We start from the raw sequence: 20,536 nt of genomic DNA on the forward strand, positions 1-20,536 counted from the left end.
CCTGAGAAGTTTGCAGAGGCCCGGAACCCCATCATAAGAACCCCCACTCCACTCCAGGCTAACACAGGGAAGCTGGGGGGATTCTAAGGGGAAAATATGAGGATCATGGAGGACCTCAGTGGCAGCATGATGAGTTTGGACTTTTGTCCTGAGATGGTAGGGAGCCAGATGAGGTTTCTGAGCAGTGGCATGATATAGTCACATCTGTGTATCAGGAAAGTAACTTTGGTATCAGTGAAACCATGGGTCAGAGTAAGGAGACATGTGATGAGGCTCGTGTCGGGGTCTGGACGGCACTCAGTGGTTGCCGTACCAGGCCAAGGGCTGTGGAGGTGGAGAGGTATTTTGGAGCTGGTCCTGACATCCATTGAGTTAGACCGTGAAGGTCCAGAGTGCTGAGCTTAGGAGACTGGACTGGCACAGGGTCCTTAGAGCCAAGACATGGTCCCCAGGGTCATCCTCACAGGAGCAGTGCTCTGGGTGGGGCTTTGCCTCTGCTGCCACCTTGAAGCCAATATGCTTCCCACCAGGGCCCCTTTCCTCCCATTCTCTCCCTTCCTGGCTTTTGAGAACTACCCACCACTTACCTTCCATGTGCCTCGAATCAGCAGAGGACATGGCGAGTCAGGGGAGCTCCAGACCCCCAGCCTGTGCCACCACTTGGTATTCTGAACTAGTCTGTGCCGGAGAAGAAAGAATAGGCTGTGCTGGAGAAGAGAAAGTTAGTTCCTGCTGAGGGCTGGGTCCTCCTGCCAGGTGAATATTTACAAACACTCACAGCCACTCGCTTGGCAACACCAGCACCACTGATTCCCTTGGGTGCCATCCTCCCCCAACCCCCCGCCCCAGGCTGTTACAACTAGGAGAGCCTCCTGGGCACAGAAGGAGGTAGCCATGGCTAGTATCCTAGGGACCACCAAGCCCCACCCCAGGTCAACAGAGAGGGAGGGCATGGCAGTCAGAGGAGGCCAAGGCCCTGTGAAATAACGAGATGAGGCTGGACTCCCAGACCTAGGCTTTGCCTTGTCACATGCCAAGGGTTTGGTGGTGCAGGCTGGCTCTGAGGCTCATGTCCTCAGAGGACCTGAATTTGTAGCTCTGCCCTATAGTGGCCCCCACGTCTGAAGGGAATCTCAGGGTAAATGTGAGCAGTCCTGACTCTGTGAAGCCAGAGCAGAGTGCAGGCCTTGCCCCAGCACAGAGCTGCAGCCACCTCAGACACCTCCTTAGGTGGTAGCCACCTATGTAGGCGCCCAGGGAGGAGTGGGTGGCCAAGTCCTTTTCCCATCGATTCCATTGCCCCAGGTGAGTGGGATTCTTGGAGAATGACCCAGCCATGAGAAGATGGCCAGTGCTTGATGCGAGGCTGGGGAGTAGCCCACCCGTAGAGTGTGCATGGCAAACAGCCAGTGACTGGCCTGACTGGCTTATTGCTGCTTGCAAGCTCTGGTGCCCAGTGCTGCCCCCTAGCCCCTGCAGCCTGGGCCTGGGCTCTTCTGAGCCGGTCTAGAGCTCTCCCACTGCAAAGGAGAGCATGGGTTGTGGATATGGATGGCGCAGTGCTGGCAGGGGCGCAGCGGTGGCACACCGTACGGCAGTGATTTGGGAGGCTGTAGTCTGAGGCTTGAGACCTGGCTCCCCGACTCGCTCACTGTGTACCTGTAAATGGCAAGTAACTTCTTCAGTGGAGTCTCTGTGTTCCCACTTTATAATGAGTTCATGGAGCTCTTGTCAGGATCCGACAGTGCAATGTGCAGGCAAGGGCTTCCCAGGGCCTGAGAATTTAGGAAGTTTAGACAGGGTCTGTTCTCTTTCTCCTGGGGACTGTGATACTTGGGTAATTTCTGAAACCTTGGCACATTGGGGAGACCATCCTCTGTCTTGTGCTGACCCTTGTGTAAGATTTCACGGGCTCAAGACTTTGCTTCCTGCCTGGAATATTCAGTTCCCTAAGTGCTCCCTGGCCTCTCTCGACTCCAGCCTTGGTATGTTTGCTTCCCTCTGATTGGGACACCCTTTCCTCTTTACTCTTCAGTCCCTGCCAGAAGTCTGCCCTGATTCTCCATACCCGTTTCAGCACCTCCTTGGCTCCTCATGCCTGATCACAGCCCAAACCACACTGCACAGCACTGCCTGCTCCATCACGTGTCTCCCCGTGGGACTGAGGGCAGGCCCCCATCTGCCTTATCCCAGTACCCAACACTGAGCTAGATGAGAGTGGGGCCATCTAGGTAAATGTGTGGGTGGATGGATGCACGGGATGGATGGGTCGATGAGTGGTGAGTGGGTAGATGGATAGGTAGGTGGGTGAGTGATAGATGAACAGGTAGATGGATGGGTAGGTGGGTGGGTAGATGGGTAAATGGGTGGTTGGATGGGCGGGTGGGTAGGTGGATAAGTGAATACATGGATGGATGGGTGGGTGGATGGATGGACGGACAATGGATAGGTATATGGCTTTGGCCATTCTGGGCTGTGGTCTGTGAAAATCCAGTATTGCAACAAATGCCCATGTTTTGCTACAGCTTTGGGCCCATGAGCAACTGCCAAGGACAAGGGACTGGTGGTAGTGAGGTTCTAGGATTCTCTCTAAAACTTTCGGGACCATACAACTGAGCTTTTAGGAGCTCTACAGGGACATCTAGGGGCGGGCTCAGCTTCCCAACTGCTTAAGTCAGTTTGGCCCATTAGAAGAAACGTCGGTCAGCTCAGAGCCCCCCCGCCCCCAGGAGCTGGTGGCATATCTGGATTGTCCACTATCAGGTGAGTCATTTAGCTGATAGACCTTGGATGTGACTCGGTGTCCCCATCCGCAGCTTAGGAAAATAACTGTTTCAAGAAAGCCAGCTGGCCACCTGGCCAAGACCCTCCCAGAGCAGTTTTCTTTGAATTTACTGTGGTCCACAGCTGGGCCTCCACTTTGCTGATGAAGAACCTTAATTTGATCAATATGCCAGGACTGGTTCATTCCTGCGGGATGGCTTTAGGACTAATCCAGCTCAAGGCGGCTGCTGGCCAAACCGGATTTCTGTCTTAGAAATTCCATGAGAATGTTCTGGCTGCCTGGGGGCTCACTTTCTCTGCTCCCCAGGGAGCACCCAGAGCCTGTGGGTAGTTTGTAAGTGTTCTTGGGACTCAGTCAACTCATTGTACCATCTGTAGAGCATAAACTCCTATGGAAACACAATGCATAGGCCCAGCCACCTCTGCCCAGTTTTGGGGCCAGCCTGGGCTGAGCAGCCTCCTTCGTCTGATAAGCACCCCCTTAGCCATCTCTTTAGTCCCGGCATGCACCCGACTGTGCCAGATGCAGTACAAGGAACTTTGCATGCCTGAGCGATCCAGTCCCCATTTTAAGGATGGGGAAGCGGAGGTCCAGAGAGGTGGTATGTGCTCCATCTTGCATAGCTTCTAAGTGGAGGAGAAGGGGTTTGAACTGAGGAGCTTTACTCGCTTTTTCAGCAATGACTTTGCACATCACTGATCTCATCTCTGGTGTGGTGATGTTACAGTTTAGCACAAATACCATTTATTGGCCTTTCAGCTGATCTCCACTCTCTCAGGGGTCAAGCAGTGGCTGTCTGGCTCACATCCCATAGCTGCGGAGTGGCTGCTGTGGGGCCTCTTATTTCTTCAAGGAGGGAGACCTCAGTCGTGCTTCCAAAAGTCATGAGCCAGGAGGAAGCCTGTGGGTAGTGCATGGCTGCCTGGGACCCGCCAGCCCCACAGGGCTGGCAGACCTGCAGGCGTCATGTAGCACTTCTAGCCTCAGGTCGTACTGGGCGGTGACACCATGGAGGTCCTTGTGGGGATAAAGGCACTCAGTGCCTGGCCTGCCCTGGCTCCCTTCCTCAGTCCTGGGCATAGCGCAGAACCCTGAGCCCTGCTGGCTGTATTTCTGCCCTGCCAGCACTGCTTCACTTATCAGCTAATAAGAGGATGTGGCAGCCTGTTCTCTTTGAATCAAAATCAGTCATCAGTGCTTCTCAGAAGTGCTCCCACTGCCTACCCCAGGGCATCCTCCACGTCCCCCCGATAGGCCCACTGTGTCCACCTGGACCGTGGTGGGTGAACGTGGCACCATGACCACCATATGCAATATCACAAGAGATGCTGGTTACCCTGGGATTGTACAAGCACTTTGCTGAGCCCTCTTCCTCTGAGCCTTGGTTCCTTTCCCTTCCCACCAGTTTAACACCTGCTCCTCTCTGCCACCCCCCTTTTCCTCTGGACATTAGCTGATGGGGTCCCAGAGAGGATAGCACAGGTGGGGACAACTGCTCTTCTTGGTGCTTGGTTTGTGGCGGTGCAGAGCCACAGTGCACAGTGGTCAGCAGTCTGGGGCCAACTAGTCCTCAGAAAGGTGGCACTAGCATCACCTCTCACCCTGGTAGGTTTTTGGCTCCAAATTTGCTACGAGGCGAGCCCGTGGGAGGCCAGGATGTGGGCCTGGGGGGACCCTGCTGAGTACCACCCACTGAGCCCTTGTCAGGTGGTTCCTAGCCCTCACATCATGAGGGCTAGAGGTGTCTGTCAGGGTTGGTCTGTGGGCTCTGCCCGTGTTGCCTTCAGTGTCTCCCTCAGGGGCAGGGCCTGGGGCTGGGAGCTTTGAGGTGGAGTGGGAGGAGTCCACACGCCTTCACCCCACTCATTCTGGGCACTGTGCCAGGCATGCCTGCTGCCATCTGTCCTCTGCACACCCTAGGAGCAAAGATAAGCAAAATACTGTGACCACACAACAGAGGCAGAGCACCCAGGCCCTGAGGCTCAGGAAGCATTGACTCAGAGCTTTCAGAGCCCTTGGAAAATATGGAAGCGGTTGTCAGTGGTGGCCCAGGGCCTGAGCATATGGTTCCTGGGAAAACTGACTAGATGTCTGACTGCAGGTGTGACTGCTAGAGTTCTGGCCTATCACCGGAAAGGCCCTTCCAGGAGACTGGCTGTATATCCCACAAGTCCAAGACCTGGCCAACGTCATTGTGTCACTTGTCATCCAAGACAGGTGGGAAGACATACACCCTCACCTGCCTCTTGTTTCCTGCAGAATTCATTCTCTCACTTCTGGAGAAAATGCAGACACAGGAGATCCTGAGGATGCTGCGGCTGCCCGAGCTGGGTGACTTGGGTCAGTTTTTCCGCAGTCTTTCAGCCACTACCCTCGTGAGTATGGGTGCGCTGGCCGCCATCCTCGCCTACTGGTTCACTCACCGGCCAAAGGCCTTGAAACCACCGTGCGATCTCCTGATGCAGTCAGAGGAAGTGGAGGTGAGTAGGGTGGGAGCAGATGAGCTGTGGGAACTAGTGAGCAGAGGACAGACATCTTGAAGGTAGAAGTAAACTTGTGGCTTGTTTGACCTCAAATGAGAAGCCCAGGTTCCCCTGGCAGCCAGCCAGCAAGCCGCAGAGGCCTTGGACAGGGTCTCCTACCACGCACTCCTTCTGCCTCTCCTAGAACCCAAACCCTTGGCAGAGCCTGACCTTGGCCTTGCCCTGGTCTTCAGTTTGCCTGCTTTTTAGGTAGGGACCTTGGCTCAATGGTGCCTCAATAGGAGGCCTCTAAGCAGGTTCTCAGGGGGCTGCCAGGTAAATTCCCTTGCAAACCCTCCCTCTACCCAGCCCTGGTCTGGTGCTAGGACGCAGAGCTGAGCTCACCACAGCATACTGCCTCCCTGGGCACATAAGGGGAAGAAGGTGCAGTGGCCCGGCCTACACAGGGGTGTTCCGGGCTCAGTCTAGAAGGACTGGTGAGATTGGTTTTCTATTAAGCTTATGGAATTTATTTCGCCCTTTAAAAAATTGCCTTATTTGAAACTTTAATTGTATTCATTCCGGATAGATAACATATCCACACTTTCAAGGGGAACGAAAGGACACATACTGAAAAGCTTCCCTCTTCTTCTTCTGGCCTCCCAGTTCTCCTCCCCTGAGAACCGTGCTAACAGTTGTCTATGAGCAAGCGCATAGATATCCACCCCCCCCCCCCTTTAGAATGATATCACTTTATGTACACTGTGCAGCACCTTGAGTTTTGCTCTTAACAGTGCATCCTGGTGATCATGAGCATGGCAGAGTTTTGCCTGGTAGGAGAGGGCGCAGGTCAAGGTAGGGCCAGGACCCTCAAGGCATTTTCCAGCAGAAGGACCAATGTGTGAAAAGGTGGAGGTATGGGATAATGCACCTGGTGGCTCTGGGAAGTGGTGATTCGTGTGGTTGGGAGGGTGGGCTAGCAGGGTGGTGGCGAGAGAGGCCTTTGGTGACCAGCAGCCCTGGCTGTGCCTCTCACGGTCCTTAGCAGTTTTTTAATTCTCTGGGCCTCAATTTCAACAGTGAAGCGAGTAATAAAAAGAGTAGAGATGATCCAGAGAAAGCACTAAAACTGGTTGGTTTTGGTAAACCTATAATGACAACTCACCTGAAGAGGTCAACAAGGACAAAGTCACATGAACTGGGCAGGGCCCCTTGGGGTGGGCATGGGTTTATTTTGGGTGTTCAGTAGTAGAGAGAGACAGGGCCACTTTCTGCTGTAGAAGGGTGGCTGTGGCATGCGAAAGCATCAGTAGGTAACCGATGCATCTGGGCTGAAGGTGACAGTGGTCTGGATAGGGTCTCGATGGAGAGTGGCCCTGGCTCAGTGTGTGGGGGCCACAGTTACCTTGCGGGTTTGGCTGGGAGGACAGCCCATGGCCACAGCTAAAGCCTCCCGTCCTAGGAAGACTGAGCCCTCCCTCACCTCATCCCCCAGGAGCACAGAAAGCCAGAGTGGCTGCAGTGGAGCAGGCAAAGGAGAGAGTAGGAAATGAGGTGAGAGAGGTAAGAGGAGCCCAGGTCATATAGGGACTGGTAGCGTTTACATTGTGTGCTGCTGGGTGAGAAACATAATTTGGATCACATCATTCACCCCAGCTTAAAATCCTCCCCTGGCACCCATTGTCCTAAACCTAAAGTCCAGACTCCTTGCCTTCATCTGCAGCCACTCTAGCTTCCTCCATTACCACTTGGAGCTCCATGAATTGCCTACAGTTCCCTGGATGCACTTGTGTCTCCTGCCCCACGCATTTGCACTTGCTCTTGCGTCAGGCTAGACGGCCTGGCAACGCCTTGCACATCCTTCAAATCCCAGCTCAGCTGGCCACTCCCTGATACACTCACCACTTGAACTCCTTCTGTTCCTGGCACGCGCAGTCTCTTGCTCTACCATTTCTGACACCCTGACTGCTACCCAAGTCTGACGGTACATGCCCCAGCTTCCCACACAGGTCTTACATGGGTCTGGTACTTAGGAAACACTCACTAGCCAAACATAACTTTCCACTACAAAACAGTTGATTTTCCCTCAGACCCAGTGTTTCAAGAGGTGGTGAGCCATGGGCTAGCCCAATGCAGCCGAAATTAGGCTCAGCGAAGAGGTGGAGTGCTGGCACTGGAGAGTTCTGGGTTTGGGGAGTCCCAGGAGGGGAGACAGGAGAAGCCCAGCTCCTCTCCCTAGCCCAAGGCATCGAGAGTGTTTGCTGCCTTCCCACTTAGATCCCCACTGCTGAGGACCCAGGAACTCACTGCCTTGTTCCCTCCACAGCCTTCTAGCCCTCTGTTTTTGGCAAAGTACTGTCAGCCACTCCTCAAACTAATTCACACTATTATGTGAATGATGGATGGCACCCAAATGATTCTTAACCTAGTAGCATAGCAGCAGCAGATGGTGGGATGGGGACACCTTGACAGGTTCATCCTGACACCAAGGATAGCCTGACTTCAGCCAACAGTGAACCATAGTAGTGTGAACAGCAATTGAAATTCTAGACACTTTGTACATGCTGACTTAGGGTGTGGGTGCTGCGTGTGCATATGGGAGACAAGTATGCTGGGCCCATGCGCATGAGCCAACTGTGAGTGTGGATGCATGCAGGTCAAGTATATACAAGCCACCCGGACATGAACGTGTGCACAAGTTGTATGTGCACAGTCCAAGTGAATATAGGCCGTGCGTGTTGGTGTACACAGAGCATGCCCCAGCCCCAGCCGGGTGGCGTGGCCTGGGTGTGTATCCAAGCTGCATACAGCCTGATGCGTATTGGTGCCCCCTCCCGACGCCCCTGCCTGCCTCAGTCAGCTTCTCTGGCCTGTGCTTGGCTCATAGGACAGTGGTGGGGCCCGGCGATCCGTGATCGGGGATGGCCCTCAGCTGCTTACTCACTACTACGACGATGCCAGGACCATGTACCAGGTGTTCCGTCGTGGGCTTAGCATCTCAGGTGAGAGGGGCCATTGGAGTCTGAAGGGGCTAGGGCAGAGGTTGAGCCAGTGCAAGGGTAGGGGCGAGCCAGCATGGTACTGGAGCATGGCAAGCGAGTGGTGCCCAGGTCCAGAGGGCAGTGGCCACTTTTGGCCCTCCTCCTACCCAGTCAGAGAAGTAGCTACTCTCTGTGGCTGAAGAACTGACCTCAGCTTTGTTCCAGCCCTAGGACTTCTTGAGCTTGAGCCAACTCTTAGCCCATGCTCTGTATCTCCCATTGGCAGCCCCTGGTGAACCTTGAACTACAAAGCCACTATCCGGCATGGTTCTGAACCTGAGCTGAGATGTCTGGGTGACCCAGGGTATGGGGTCAAGCGAGGTGGTTTCAGAGGTACCACCTCTGTCCAGTGGCCCCAGGTCTCCATGTGCTTTCGAGGCCGCATCACACAGGTCATGGTAGAAACCAGCACTGTGTCAGCCCCCATTCCTGGACCTCCCTGATCCCTGGGGCGATGCCGTGCTTGTGGACTTTAGGCCTTCTGGGGTTTCAGCAGGCCAGAGAGGGCTGTGGCGCACCCCACAATATAGGATGCCCATCCAGGTGTTCTGATGGGCAGGTGCAGGTGGCAGCCCCACCCTGTCCTCCTGCCTTGCACAAAGCCTGCTTTTCTCTCTTCAGGAAATGGACCCTGTCTTGGCTTCAGGAAGCCCAAGCAGCCATATCAGTGGCTGTCCTACCAGGAGGTAAGTGATAGAGGACAGTCTCCATCTTGCCTGCGCATGTAGACCTGGCACTTTTGGGGCTGGTGGGTACCTTGCTGGGTCTCAGAGGGTCATATTTTTCTTTCCTGGCCTCTCAGCCAAACCCCTGGCGGCAGTCTCGCAGAGCTGCCCGTATACCTGGGTAGGGAGTTGGGGACAAGGTCTCTCAGATCTGTGGAAGTCCCACCTGGGGCTCTCTTTTCCCTGCTGAAGAGTCCTTGCCTTCTTATCACTTTCTCATGTCTGTGTGCAGGTGGCCGACAGAGCTGAATTTCTAGGGTCTGGACTTCTCCAGCACAATTGTAAAGCATGTACAGATCAGTTTATTGGTGTTTTTGCCCAAAATCGACCAGAGGTGAGCATCTGCTTTGACTGGTTTTAGAAGTATCGGTGGAGAGGGGTTTGTGTACCATAGAACAGCCCTGGCCCCGCATATTGATTGTAGGGCCTGGGAGAGAAGAAGTAAAATGGGGATCCTTGGTCCATGCCATGCCACCCACCATCCCGCCCCCTCCCTTGGCTTTGCCCTTTCTTGAGAATGGACATCCTAGCCAAGCTGCATCCACACCCAACCCAGCCCCATACACAGCTGCTCCCTCAGCCAGTGGGGAGGAAGGACCTCTGCCTGGGGCTGTTTGGAGTCCCAGAATTCCCTGGGGTGAGCATGGTCTAGAAAACTGGGTGGGCAGGCACAACCCATTAGCTTGCCACATGCGGAGGGCTAGAACAGAGCCCCCTTGGCACAGGACCCACAGCACGGATCCTGGTTGCTTGAGCCCTCCTTTCTGCTCTGTGTTCCCCGACCCCTGACCTACGTGTCTCCACAGTGGATCATCGCGGAGCTTGCCTGCTATACGTATTCTATGGTGGTGGTCCCTCTCTATGACACCCTGGGCCCTGGGTCTATCCGCTACATCATCAACACAGGTGAGCCCACCACTGCTCCCTCCCTGCCACTGGCAGCATCTCAGGTTGTGCCAATTGCGTAACACTAAAAAAGAGCACTTTCCTTTCACTATCAGAGAATGCTAGAGGCTTCCATTTTGGCCCCTGAGTTGGCTTCCTGAGTCCAGCTGTCTCCAGTTAGACTTTATCACGGGCTCCTTCTACAGGTCTGGCTGCCAGAAGGAGCCTCTGCACCACCTCCCACACAGGCCGCCTACCCTGTGCGGTTCACTGCAGCTTAGGGCAGATGCTGGGGTGGTAAATACCTCAAGCTGACCTGGGATGATGGGGGCTGAGCCCGAAGCAGAGGTGGGGAGCTCAGAATCAGCTCCAGGAGATACTGCAGCCTCTGCCCTTGGCTCCACAGGCTCCGTGCACCTTCCTCTGTACATAACGCATGGCCCACATGGCCCGTCTTACCTATTCACTTGCATACCAGCTGTGGCACACACAGCCCATAGTTCTGCTGCCCACTACATGCCACCCACAGTCACGGCCTGTGCCCACATAGCCTGACTCTTCTTGATGGTCCCTGCAGCTGACATCAGCACCGTGATTGTGGATAAACCCCAGAAGGCCCTGCTTCTGCTGGAGCATGTGGAGAGGAAGGAGACTCCAGGGCTCAAGCTGATCATCCTCATGGAACCGTTCGAGGAAGCCCTGAAAGACAGAGGGCAGGAGTGTGGAGTGGTCATTAAGTCTATGCAGGCTGTGGAGGTGAGGTGCTGCTTCTGTTGGGATCGTTTGCTGGGCCACAGCTAATTGGCCACCAAGCCAGAGATGCTGATTATCTGCCCCTCTCCTGCCCTTGGGTGGATGTCGTGGGCCATCAGGATGTGTCAGGGTTGAGAAGGGCAGGATTCACAAGGGCTGGTGGTAGGTGATGGAGTCAGTGCCCACAGCATCCTCTTGGTGACAGGTTCAGTTGGCTGGCACAATTAATGGCACAGGCACCAACAGGCAGATGGTGGTACCAGCCTAGAGCCTCCTCATTTCCAGCCAGCCGTCAGCCTATCTGAGCCTGAGGATAGTAGACGTGAGGTTCTGGAGCCATGGAGAGGTCTTTGCAAATGTGTCCAAGGTCCCCAGCAACCAATAGAAGCAATTTTTCTGTGCATGACCTCCCCAAAAATGTCAGGTTGGTGGCAGTTCGTGGCCTGCTGGAGTAACACAGGATGTCCTGGCCTCCAGGGCTTCAGGACTGGCTCAGTAGCAACTGACCTCAATTCTGCCATATGGGATCTATGCCCCTGGGCCCTCCAGTTCTCCTTCTGCTCCTGACGGTACCTGTAATGCCCATGTGCTTTCAGCCTCTACAGCTTGAGGGGCCACACCTACACTGGCAGACCCACCTGCCCCTTCAGCCCTGCCCACTAATCTGGAAGCCCAGGCCACCGAGCCACTCTGTCCTGAGGTTGTGTCCAGATGTACCATGGGCACCTCAAGCCTTCTTGCCCTGTCTGTGATGTGGGGGGTGGCCTAGGCCCTGACGTGTATCCGAGAAGAGGCCACTGAGGCAGTGTTTCTACATGGGCAGAGAATCCTGAACCCTGGGCTTGGCACAGGAGCAAGGCACACTGTGCTGAGTTGTTTTTTTGTTTTTTGTTTTGTATGTTTGTTTGTTTTGTTTTGTTTTGTTTTTGATTATTTTTTCTTTGATTAATGAGAACTTTTGAGCACTTAAAATCAGCATTTTCCTCTTCTAGGACTGTGGCCAACAGAATCATCATGTTCCAGTGGTAAGCTCATCTGCCAGCAGGTCTTTATTGAGGAAGATAGTGTGCAGGGCACAGCCTCACAGAGCCCCTCCTATGTGCAGGAGTTCAGCAGAGAGGCCAGAGTGGCACCCCAGTGTTAACTCAGCAAATACCCAGTCAGACTCCCAAGACCTCTGTGGGCGAGGGTCCAGAGAGGGACCTGGAACAGGAGTCAGTCGTTTGCGGGTGGAGGAGAAAAAAGGGACAGCCAATCCTGGCCACCCTTGGTTCTCCAGTAACCTTTTCTTTCGGAGTCTTACTTTTTCCCTTTGAATGTAGTGAACTCTCCAGAGGATGGGAAGGACAGAAGCAGCAACAGAACCAGAAGTGGACCCCAGGGCCAAGGGGCCTTGTGGCATATGCTGTCTTTGTTCATCTTTGCTGTGTGAACTTTTCTGTGTGTCATCCATCCCTTAGCAATTCTGCCTGGGATCTAGTCCCCAGTGAGGGTCACTGCCTCCTGCGAGGAGCCATGTGTGGGGGTATTCAGCTTTCTAACAAGGCCTCTTGCCTCCAACCCTCCCTCCAGCTTAGCCTTCCCCACACCCCTCCCCACCCCACGGGCTTTCTCATACTCGGGCCGGAGCAGGTCACATCCTGTCTTCCCAGGGCCCTTGGGGTATCCCCTGGTGCGTGCCCACCTCACACACACTGCGTCCCAGTTGTAGAGAACTACTCTCTGATCCGTCAGCGTGCCCTTGCCTCTGTGCCTCTGCCTGTGCCTGGGCTAGTTCCTCTCCCGAAATGTCCATCCTCGCTTCATCTGAGAGATAGTACTCGACTTGCGTCACCCCCTCTGGGAAGCCATCCTTTATGTGCAAACGGTCACAGTGGGCTCTTCCTGGCGACTCCAGGACTCTGTGCCCAGCACCAGGGCAGGGGCCTGATGCAGAGCAGTCTCGGTGACACCAGGGGAAGCTCGGTTCCTGTTCCTAAGTCCAACCTCAGCCATTTGGGAGAAAGTGGGAAGGGGGGAGGGAACTGGGCTGCATCCTTTAGGAAAGGGAGAGCTTTGGGTGAGGCTTAGATGTGGCCACTGCAGCCTGATCCCACCCAGAATCCACTCGAGGGGGTGAGGCAGTGGGACTGGGTGTAAGGTTGGTGGGACAGGTCGATGTTCGTGCCCCCGTTAGGTTTCCCCAGCTTCTTTCCCCCTTTCCTGGGGACTTGCCTGGCCACTTTGTGACTGTAGCACACAGGGGCATGCACGTGCACCGACGCACAGCACACACGTGGGTGGGGGCGCCCAGAGGGGCTGGCTGGTGGGGGGGCCCAGGGGTCTTAGGCCCCTCACCAGGTCTCTTTAACACACGCCTCTTTTCACCTCTGCAGCCGCCGAAGCCCAGCGACCTCTCCATTGTGTGTTTTACAAGTGGCACGACAGGTAAGTGGAGGCACTAAAGGCCACCACCCAGGGCCACTTGCACCCTTCCCTGGCAGCCTTGGTGGGGTGACTGCAGAGGTCAATGGTGCCCTCTGTAGGCATGGGTTGAGACTTATCCTGTGCCTGGCTCCAGATGTTGGGTCCCTCCTGCTACTCCCAGTGCCCAGCACAGGGCTGGATATGGATGCACAGTGTGTACTGGGAGGTCTGGGGTGGGGCACCACTACCAGGAACTGGAGCCAGAGGAGGGCTGGGCTGCGGGGTGTCATCAGCCTTTTGTGAGAACTGCTCTCACCCCTCTGCTTCCTGACCCTGCCTGGCCTTTGCATCAGGGACTGCAGAAGAAGTGTGAGGTTTGGTGGCTGATAGCCATTTGCTGGTAGGCTACAAGCCAGTCACTTAACCTCTCTGCCACCACTGTCCCTGATTTCTCAACTGTGACAAAGGTGGTTAAAGGTGCCAAGTAGGAGATGGAATGGTGTGTGAAAGGTCGGTGTAAGTGCTCTGCCGGCTGGAGCCGTTGTGCCATGGGGAAGGCCATCAGGAAGAGGATGAGTATAAATGACACATTGCATGCCTGGTGCTGACAGAGGGCCACATGCACCAGCATCAGCGGAAACAGCCAAGGAAGACTTACTTCTTGGGGGAGGCAGAATGCGCCTGAGGACCATGGTCACAGGCACAGCACTCTGCAGTCTGCAGTGCCCTGTTCACCCCCTCACTGTGCCGCTGGGGCCTCAGCATGGCCTGAGGTGAGCAGGCATGGGGACTGTCCTAGGGGACGTCACCAGCAAGTAAAGGCAGAGGACTTATGCCCTGCTCTCCCAACTCCCAGACCAGTGCTTTTTCCGCTACTGCCTCTCTGTCTCATTTGATGACTTGGGAAGTTGCTTGCCCTGCCCTAAACAGGCAAGAAGTTTCCAGCCTTCTTTTTCTAGACCGGGGACAGCCCGCCTTGATGATAACACTTGGTGGGTAGTGAACTAGGGCTCCCCCCACCTTCTGCGGATGCAGCCTCTAAGGCATCTGGCACATCCACACCAGCCCCACAGGAGGGGCTTTCCATGTGGGTGGATCATGATCAGCATGGCTTTGATGAATAGAGATGGATTTTTTGCCATGAACTCAGGTGGGTTCGAGGATTTCCACACACCCTGCTAAACCATGACAGAGGAGGAAGAACACAGCCCTCGCTCTCTAGGAGCTGACATCCAGAGCCAGCCCAGAATTCAAAAATGCCCTTCAGATGTATGTTGCTTTGTGTCACGAGTTTCACAACGTAAAGTTTTGGTGACATGTCTCTTGGCCCTGAGTTGGGGAGCAGGTCACTACTGTGGCCTTTAGTTTTGGACCCTTGTCATCAAGAGCGCCCTCAGGCTTTTAATGGGTCATTTGGTCACAGATGCTGCCCCCATATCTGGAAAAGATCTTCATGATGCAGAAGTGTGTTTTGCTCAGCCGGAGAGGGCACGGCTCATGTACAGTGCTTTTCCAGGCTATGGAATCACAATTGGAAGCTAAGCCATCCTGCCTGTGCTCTGCGTGGTAGAAGTGGGATGTATGGAGCCTGGAAAACAGGTGGTAATTAGTGCCCAAGCCTCCCGCTCCAGCTCTGTGACTGGTGCCAGGGCAGAGCTATGGCAGTGAGCAAGCCTCCCTGGCTGCACACATGGGTTTCCCTGGCATTAGTCTAAGCCCGAGCTATGCCACTGTTCGTCACCCGTTTGTCAGCACACCAACCATGTGCGGCCTCAGCATCACCAAGCCAAACACAGCTGCCCTGCTACACCAAATGTCCTGACTCCCAGCTTTATCCGTAGCCACATTGTTCTTTCAGTGGGAAAAGGTGGAAATATGATCTGAACCTGATATTTAGCTCATGATCCTGGTGGTGGAACCATTTGGGGGAAGATTTTCTTCTTGGCATGTGATGAGACTTAATTCAGAATTGTAAGTGTCAGCCAATCCGCTTCATTGGTACTTCTCTAAACTGGCTGCTGGCTCAGTGGGCAAGGCGTGGTCCGCCTTTCCTCTCTGCCACTCTGGTACTTCTTCTCTTGCTGATGAAGATGTCTACCCTCTGCTACCAGGTGGAAGTCAAGAGGGAGAATGAGGGGGAAAGGAAAGCAGGGAGATGGTTTGTGGCAAACGTTTAAAACTCGCTCTTTGTTTCATGGACACTTGCTGATTTAGTATAATACTCTCAATCTCTACTTAGCCCTTTTATTTCCTATTTCTGGGTGAGGGTTGCAAAGGTAACATATTGGTTTGTTATTTCTTGGGGAAATTCTGCACGCGGCCTGCCCCTTTCTTTTGGGATTTTATAGCTATTGTATCTGCTGCCTCAGTGGAAACTTCTAATTTAACATCTTTTGTACATGGATTGTGTCCTTAGAGCATATAGAAGCCCTATGAGGTGGGTATCACTGTCCCTATCTTACAGGTAAGGAGAGAGAGAGAGAGGAGAAATGGCTTGCTGACGTCACACTGGCAGTGAAAGGCCAGGTCAGGATCAGTGAGATCCACGCAGCAGCAGCCGTGTGGTGTCCGCCCCGGCATGAAATTGTGTCCAGGCCAGCCTCCCTCCCCAGCCTGTTGTACCCTGGGTCCCCACCAGACCTCTGTGCTCTGAGTCATCCTAGCAGCCCTGGGCTTCCTTACCAGCAGTAGCAAAAGGTCATGCCATGACAAAGCAAGACCATCCATGCCCCATCCCTGCCAACGAGCAGGCAGGAGGGGCTGCTTCAGCCCTCAGACTGCCAGCCTGGCTTGAGCCTGGGCTTTTCCAGGTGCTGGATGCAGCAAGGAAGTCTGCTAGAAGAGTCGGCCTCTGGTTTCTGGAGAGAAGGTCTGCTGAGGCCCAGAGAGCATCATAGGGTATTGGGTGTATGTGAGACTGGGAGCTGAGAGCTGTGCTCCCTAAGGGAGGCAGGAGAGGGTGAGGCTCAGGCCACAAGTTGCCAGCCCCATGAGGCACCCCACCTGTGCAGCTGTGTCACTTGCCTTCTGGTCCTAAGATACTGGGAGCCTCCAGGTGGGCCTCGAGTGTCTCCAGGATAAAGGTCCCTGAAGCAGCATTCATCTGCCTAGAACTCTGAAGGTGGCTGTGGACGAAGGCCAGAGTTCTGGGTGGACAGTGCAGGATGTCTGGGACTACTGACTTGGACACTGTTCTTAAGGAGTGGCCCTTGAGCTTCCAACTAATTCGTCTTCCTGCTTTCTCTTTTCAGGGAACCCAAAAGGTGCGATGCTCACCCATGGGAACGTGGTGGCTGATTTCTCAGGCTTTCTGAAAGTGACAGAGGTGAATAAAGTAGGCGCACTAATGCAGGTGTCTCTTGAGGATACCTTCAGACCTGAGAGATTTTTTTATGTTTGTTTCCTTTTTTTCCCCAACATAATCTGGACTGCCTTTCACAGGCAGGAGTTTGTATTCTCATTAGGGCAACCCCACTTTCACAGACACTTTTAACCCCAAACATGGAAATGATCCATGCCCATTCAGTTGATTTTTCTAAGAGTGCTAAGATCCGAGAAGGAAAAACACCTAAATCTGTTTTTGCATTTTTAACTTCAAAAAGTGAGTTACCTGTGGTTTTGTGTGTACCTTTGTTTAGAAAGTAATCCTTAATAGCCTGATTTTCAGGTCAGGGTTTAATTCAATCATTTTGTGTTTAAAGACTGCTAGAGTCTGAGAAACAGTGGCAACTGCTAATTTATAAGGCTGTAGTTAAAAAGGCAAATATACAATCAAAAAGCTTGATATCTTGGACTGACAAAAAGCATGTTAGCATCTTATAACTGGCTAAGAGAAAGAACCTTTTTCCCATAAGTGGCGAGTTTCTGAATGTCCTGCAGTTTCCTTAAGGAGAAAGCAATGCATTTTTTCATAGAAGTTAAGCTTTTTCACTATTGTGGAGAAAGATCACTAACCACATCCATGGCAGGTGGCATAATGGAGCACGTGCCCCAAACAGTTACATATTTTGGTACAACCCAGGTCAGGAATCATGAGCCAGGTTCCCAGAGCTTTTCCGAACTTGTCCAAAAGTCAGCCCAGGAGAATGCAGGTGTCTACAAATGACGGAGAGCGGCAAAGTCCAGCAAAGGATTGCTCCCGAAGGCGTGGCCTATCCCTCAGCCCCATCCCTGTCTCTGAAGTCAGTCCATCTGTGAGCCGTGGGCTGGGCAGACACAGTAGGGCTCCCTCTCGGCTCCCTCTCTTAAAGGCCCTGTTTCCAGGCCATGGCTTGTGAGGCCTGACTCAGCCATCCGTTTGGGGCTTGGCCTCGCCCCCTCCTCCGTGTGGGACAGGTACCCTAGCCACGGTTGCTATAGATCTAGGGTTCTCTGGGTCTCTTTCTCTGGAAAGGGGATTAGTATGTGCTGACAAGCCGGGACCTCTGAATCCCTGCCCAGGTGGCTCAAGGAGACTGGTGAACTGGGGCCTGTGGGGCAGGAGGCGGGCCGCGGTCTGGTGCCGACTGACTACGAGTGAGATGCAGGCCCTTCCCAAAAGGAGACTTCACTGCGGAGCTCTGCTCTGCTGGTTTATGTGTGCTTCATTTGGCTCTTTGCTTCTGCAGATAACCTAGACCCACTGGCGCTGTGACCTAACGCTCCGCTTCCTATGCTGCCTTGTCTTTCTCCCTCTCTCTCTTTTTTTCCTTCAACTTTTCTCTTCTCTTCTCTTCTCTTCTCTTCTCTTCTCTTCTCTTCTCTTCTCTTCTCTTCTCTTCTCTTCTCTTCTCTTCTCTTCTCTCTCCCTCTCCCCTTTTTCTTCCTCTCCCTCCCTCCCTCCCTCCCTCCTTTTCTCTCTCTCTCATCTTTTTCTCTCCCATCTCACCTCTCTCTGTCTGCCCTACCTCCTCACCTCCCTTCCCCCTCTTCCTGTTTGCCCCCCTCAGGACCATTTTCTCTTTATTGTTTTATGACTCTCTTGTTGTCTTCCTGTCAGTGTTTCTTTCCTTTCTGTCTCCCATGCCCGTCACCTGCAGAAAGTGATCTTTCCGAGACAGGACGATGTGCTCATCTCCTTCCTGCCTCTGGCTCACATGTTTGAGAGAGTGATCCAGGTAAGACACCCACCGGACTGACGGGCCTTGCCTGGGCTCCTTCTGTTTTCTTGCAGAGTCAGTGGGCTCCCACTTGTGCGGATGTGCACATTTCCTATTTGCCTTTAGCACACATGTTTGAGCGAATGGTGCAGGTAAGGCCCTGGCTTCAGGGAGGCACAATCTGTGTCCAGACCTAGAACCCTAGCAGGATGTATCACTTGTCAGTGGTGCCAGGGAGTAGAACTAAATAGCTTTATCTTCAGAAGGTTCCACAGGAGCCAGAGGGGTCAGAGGGCTTTGGCTACCCCATCTGTCCCTCTTAGGAGCATTGCTCCAGGGAAGATCCCAAGTCTGACCTGTCTTACCTGTGGACACACCAGGGCTGAAAGAGGCCCCAGCATATGGCATCTGCTCAGGGAGCGCCACAGCTTTGCAGAAGTGCTTTTACCATTCAAGCACTGTGCAGTATGGCTCCATTTATGGCCAAAACACTGATATTCCTTGACTTAAATTACTCAGGAATTTCTGAAAAAGCAAAGACAGTAAAGTTGGGGAATCAAACTGTCATGATCCCTCAGGCTGTGGGTGGGACTGGCATTATGATCGGCCCTGAGACAGGTCTTATGGGGGTGCAGGAGGAGTGGGAGAGAGGAGTCCACATGCTGTTGACAAAGAATTTTCCATGCATGTGTCACTCAAGGAACTAGCCTGTGAATAAACTATATCTTCCCGGCTTCTCCTTTCTTGCCTTGGGGGATATCTAGGATATCTGCATGCTTTCCGGCTTTCCAGACCTAGATTAGAATGCCAGCAATTACTATAAACTAGTTTTGTGACTCTGGGCAGGTCCCTTTACCTCTCTGAGCTTCGCATTCCTCTTCTGTAGAATGGAGATATAAATACTGTCTCGCTTATTGGATTATATTAGAGAAAGAGCATATCTTAGGCTCCTGGCACACTCCTAGCCCCATTAGCAACCAGCCAGGCTCTGCCTTGGCCTCCCACCCAATGTCAGCAGCATTTCCAGTACACGTGGGCACTGCACACCCTTTCAGAGTTGCTGAGATACCCCAGGAAAAGCCACAGACTCTTAGACCTGGAGCAGACCCATTCATAGAGTCTAGTACTGCTCAGTAGATCTGATTCACCAAAGAAGGCCCCTGTCCAGGGTTTGGTCGTGAGCAAGAGGGGCAGGCACAGTGAGACTTCGATCTCCCGAGGGCTCTGATTCTACTCTGTCTTCTGCTTCTCCCCATGCCTGACTGGGTCTAAGTGGAAGGGGTTGAGATGAGTGGGGAGGGTGTCACCTCAGATGGTATCCAGTGTCTCGTGGCAGCAGCCAGAGCTGGGCTAGGGGGTCATGGGCGCCCTCCATGTAGGGCAGAACTGTGGACAGCTCTGGACTGCAGCCAGGAGTGACCACCCTGAGAGACTCCTTCTTTCCTCTCCTCTCCCTCCAGTCTGTCGTCTACTGCCATGGAGGGCGTGTCGGTTTCTTTCAAGGAGATATCCGTCTCCTTTCGGATGATATGAAGGCTTTGTGCCCCACCATATTTCCTGTGGTCCCACGACTGCTGAACCGGATGTATGACAAGGTGAGCCCAAAAAGGAGTCTCTGGTCAGGCTGAAGGGCTGGATTTCTACTTGTATGGATGGGGTCTGGAGCCCCAGGCAGACTTTCCCCAAGCTCTAGAAGTTGCCTCCTCTCTTGTATTCCCTGACTCTCACCCTTCCTTTTCCTGTTTTCTTCCTGTTGTCCAGAACTCTCATTTGGGAGATTTTTTTTTCAGGAATTACTATTTCCACAACATGTCCAGATCTCAGTAGTGTTAACCTTTAGTTGAATGTCACACATTCACTGACCTTCAGGGCTAAATGGAGTGTGGCTTCTCTGTTGGCCACTCTGGGCCTTCTTCCTGAGGTGGGGGGCTGGAGGGTGAGGATGGGTATGTTTAGAGATGGGACATGCAGGCCTGACAGCTATTTCCAACTTCTGTTCCTCAGATCTTCAGCCAGGCAGACACACCATTAAAGCGCTGGCTTCTGGAGTTTGCAGCAAAGCGTAAACAGGCCGAAGTCCGAAGTGGAATCATCAGGAATGATAGTATCTGGGATGAACTCTTCTTTAATAAGATTCAGGTAGGGAAAAGAACAAGTGATTATAGAAAGACACTCAGATGTCCAAAGGATGGCCTTACAGAAAAATCAGAGAAATTTACCCCCAGTGGCCTATAATAATTATTCTGTCATGAAATCAAAGCTTAAGCTCCCCATCAAAATCTTAAAGGACTCATTTTTGTTATTTGGAGTTGTATTATATTTGTCAAAAGGCAACCAGCAAGAGGAACTTCTGAGGAGTCAGTCCCTTGGCCTCCACAGGTATTGGGTAGCTTTGCCCTTG

The 20,536-nt window shown here is 53.3% G+C and overlaps 1 protein-coding gene across 6 annotated transcripts in view; it reads left to right on the top strand.

Moving 5' to 3' along the window:
* Window positions 1-20,536, top strand: part of ACSL6 (acyl-CoA synthetase long chain family member 6) — a 111,090-nt gene that overhangs the window by 71,537 nt on the left and 19,017 nt on the right. For 5 of the 6 annotated variants that reach the window (XM_016118434.2, XM_016118430.2, XM_016118432.2 and 2 more), the window contains exons 2-13: window positions 5,045-5,265; window positions 8,135-8,249; window positions 8,910-8,974; window positions 9,246-9,347; window positions 9,820-9,919; window positions 10,476-10,654; window positions 11,644-11,676; window positions 13,027-13,078; window positions 16,309-16,382; window positions 18,076-18,153; window positions 19,596-19,730; window positions 20,140-20,274. In XM_016118434.2, the coding sequence (XP_015973920.1) occupies window positions 5,071-5,265; window positions 8,135-8,249; window positions 8,910-8,974; window positions 9,246-9,347; window positions 9,820-9,919; window positions 10,476-10,654; window positions 11,644-11,676; window positions 13,027-13,078; window positions 16,309-16,382; window positions 18,076-18,153; window positions 19,596-19,730; window positions 20,140-20,274 (1,263 nt within the window). In that variant the 5' untranslated portion in view covers window positions 5,045-5,070. Of the gene's footprint in view, window positions 1-5,044; window positions 5,266-8,134; window positions 8,250-8,909; window positions 8,975-9,245; window positions 9,348-9,819; window positions 9,920-10,475; window positions 10,655-11,643; window positions 11,677-13,026; window positions 13,079-16,308; window positions 16,383-18,075; window positions 18,154-18,209; window positions 18,288-19,595; window positions 19,731-20,139; window positions 20,275-20,536 lie in introns of all 6 variants that reach the window. The other variant, XM_016118435.2, reaches the window with a different exon arrangement.

Source organism: Rousettus aegyptiacus, unplaced genomic scaffold (assembly GCF_014176215.1).
Source record: "Rousettus aegyptiacus isolate mRouAeg1 unplaced genomic scaffold, mRouAeg1.p scaffold_m13_p_7, whole genome shotgun sequence".
NCBI lineage: Eukaryota > Metazoa > Chordata > Mammalia > Chiroptera > Pteropodidae > Rousettus > Rousettus aegyptiacus.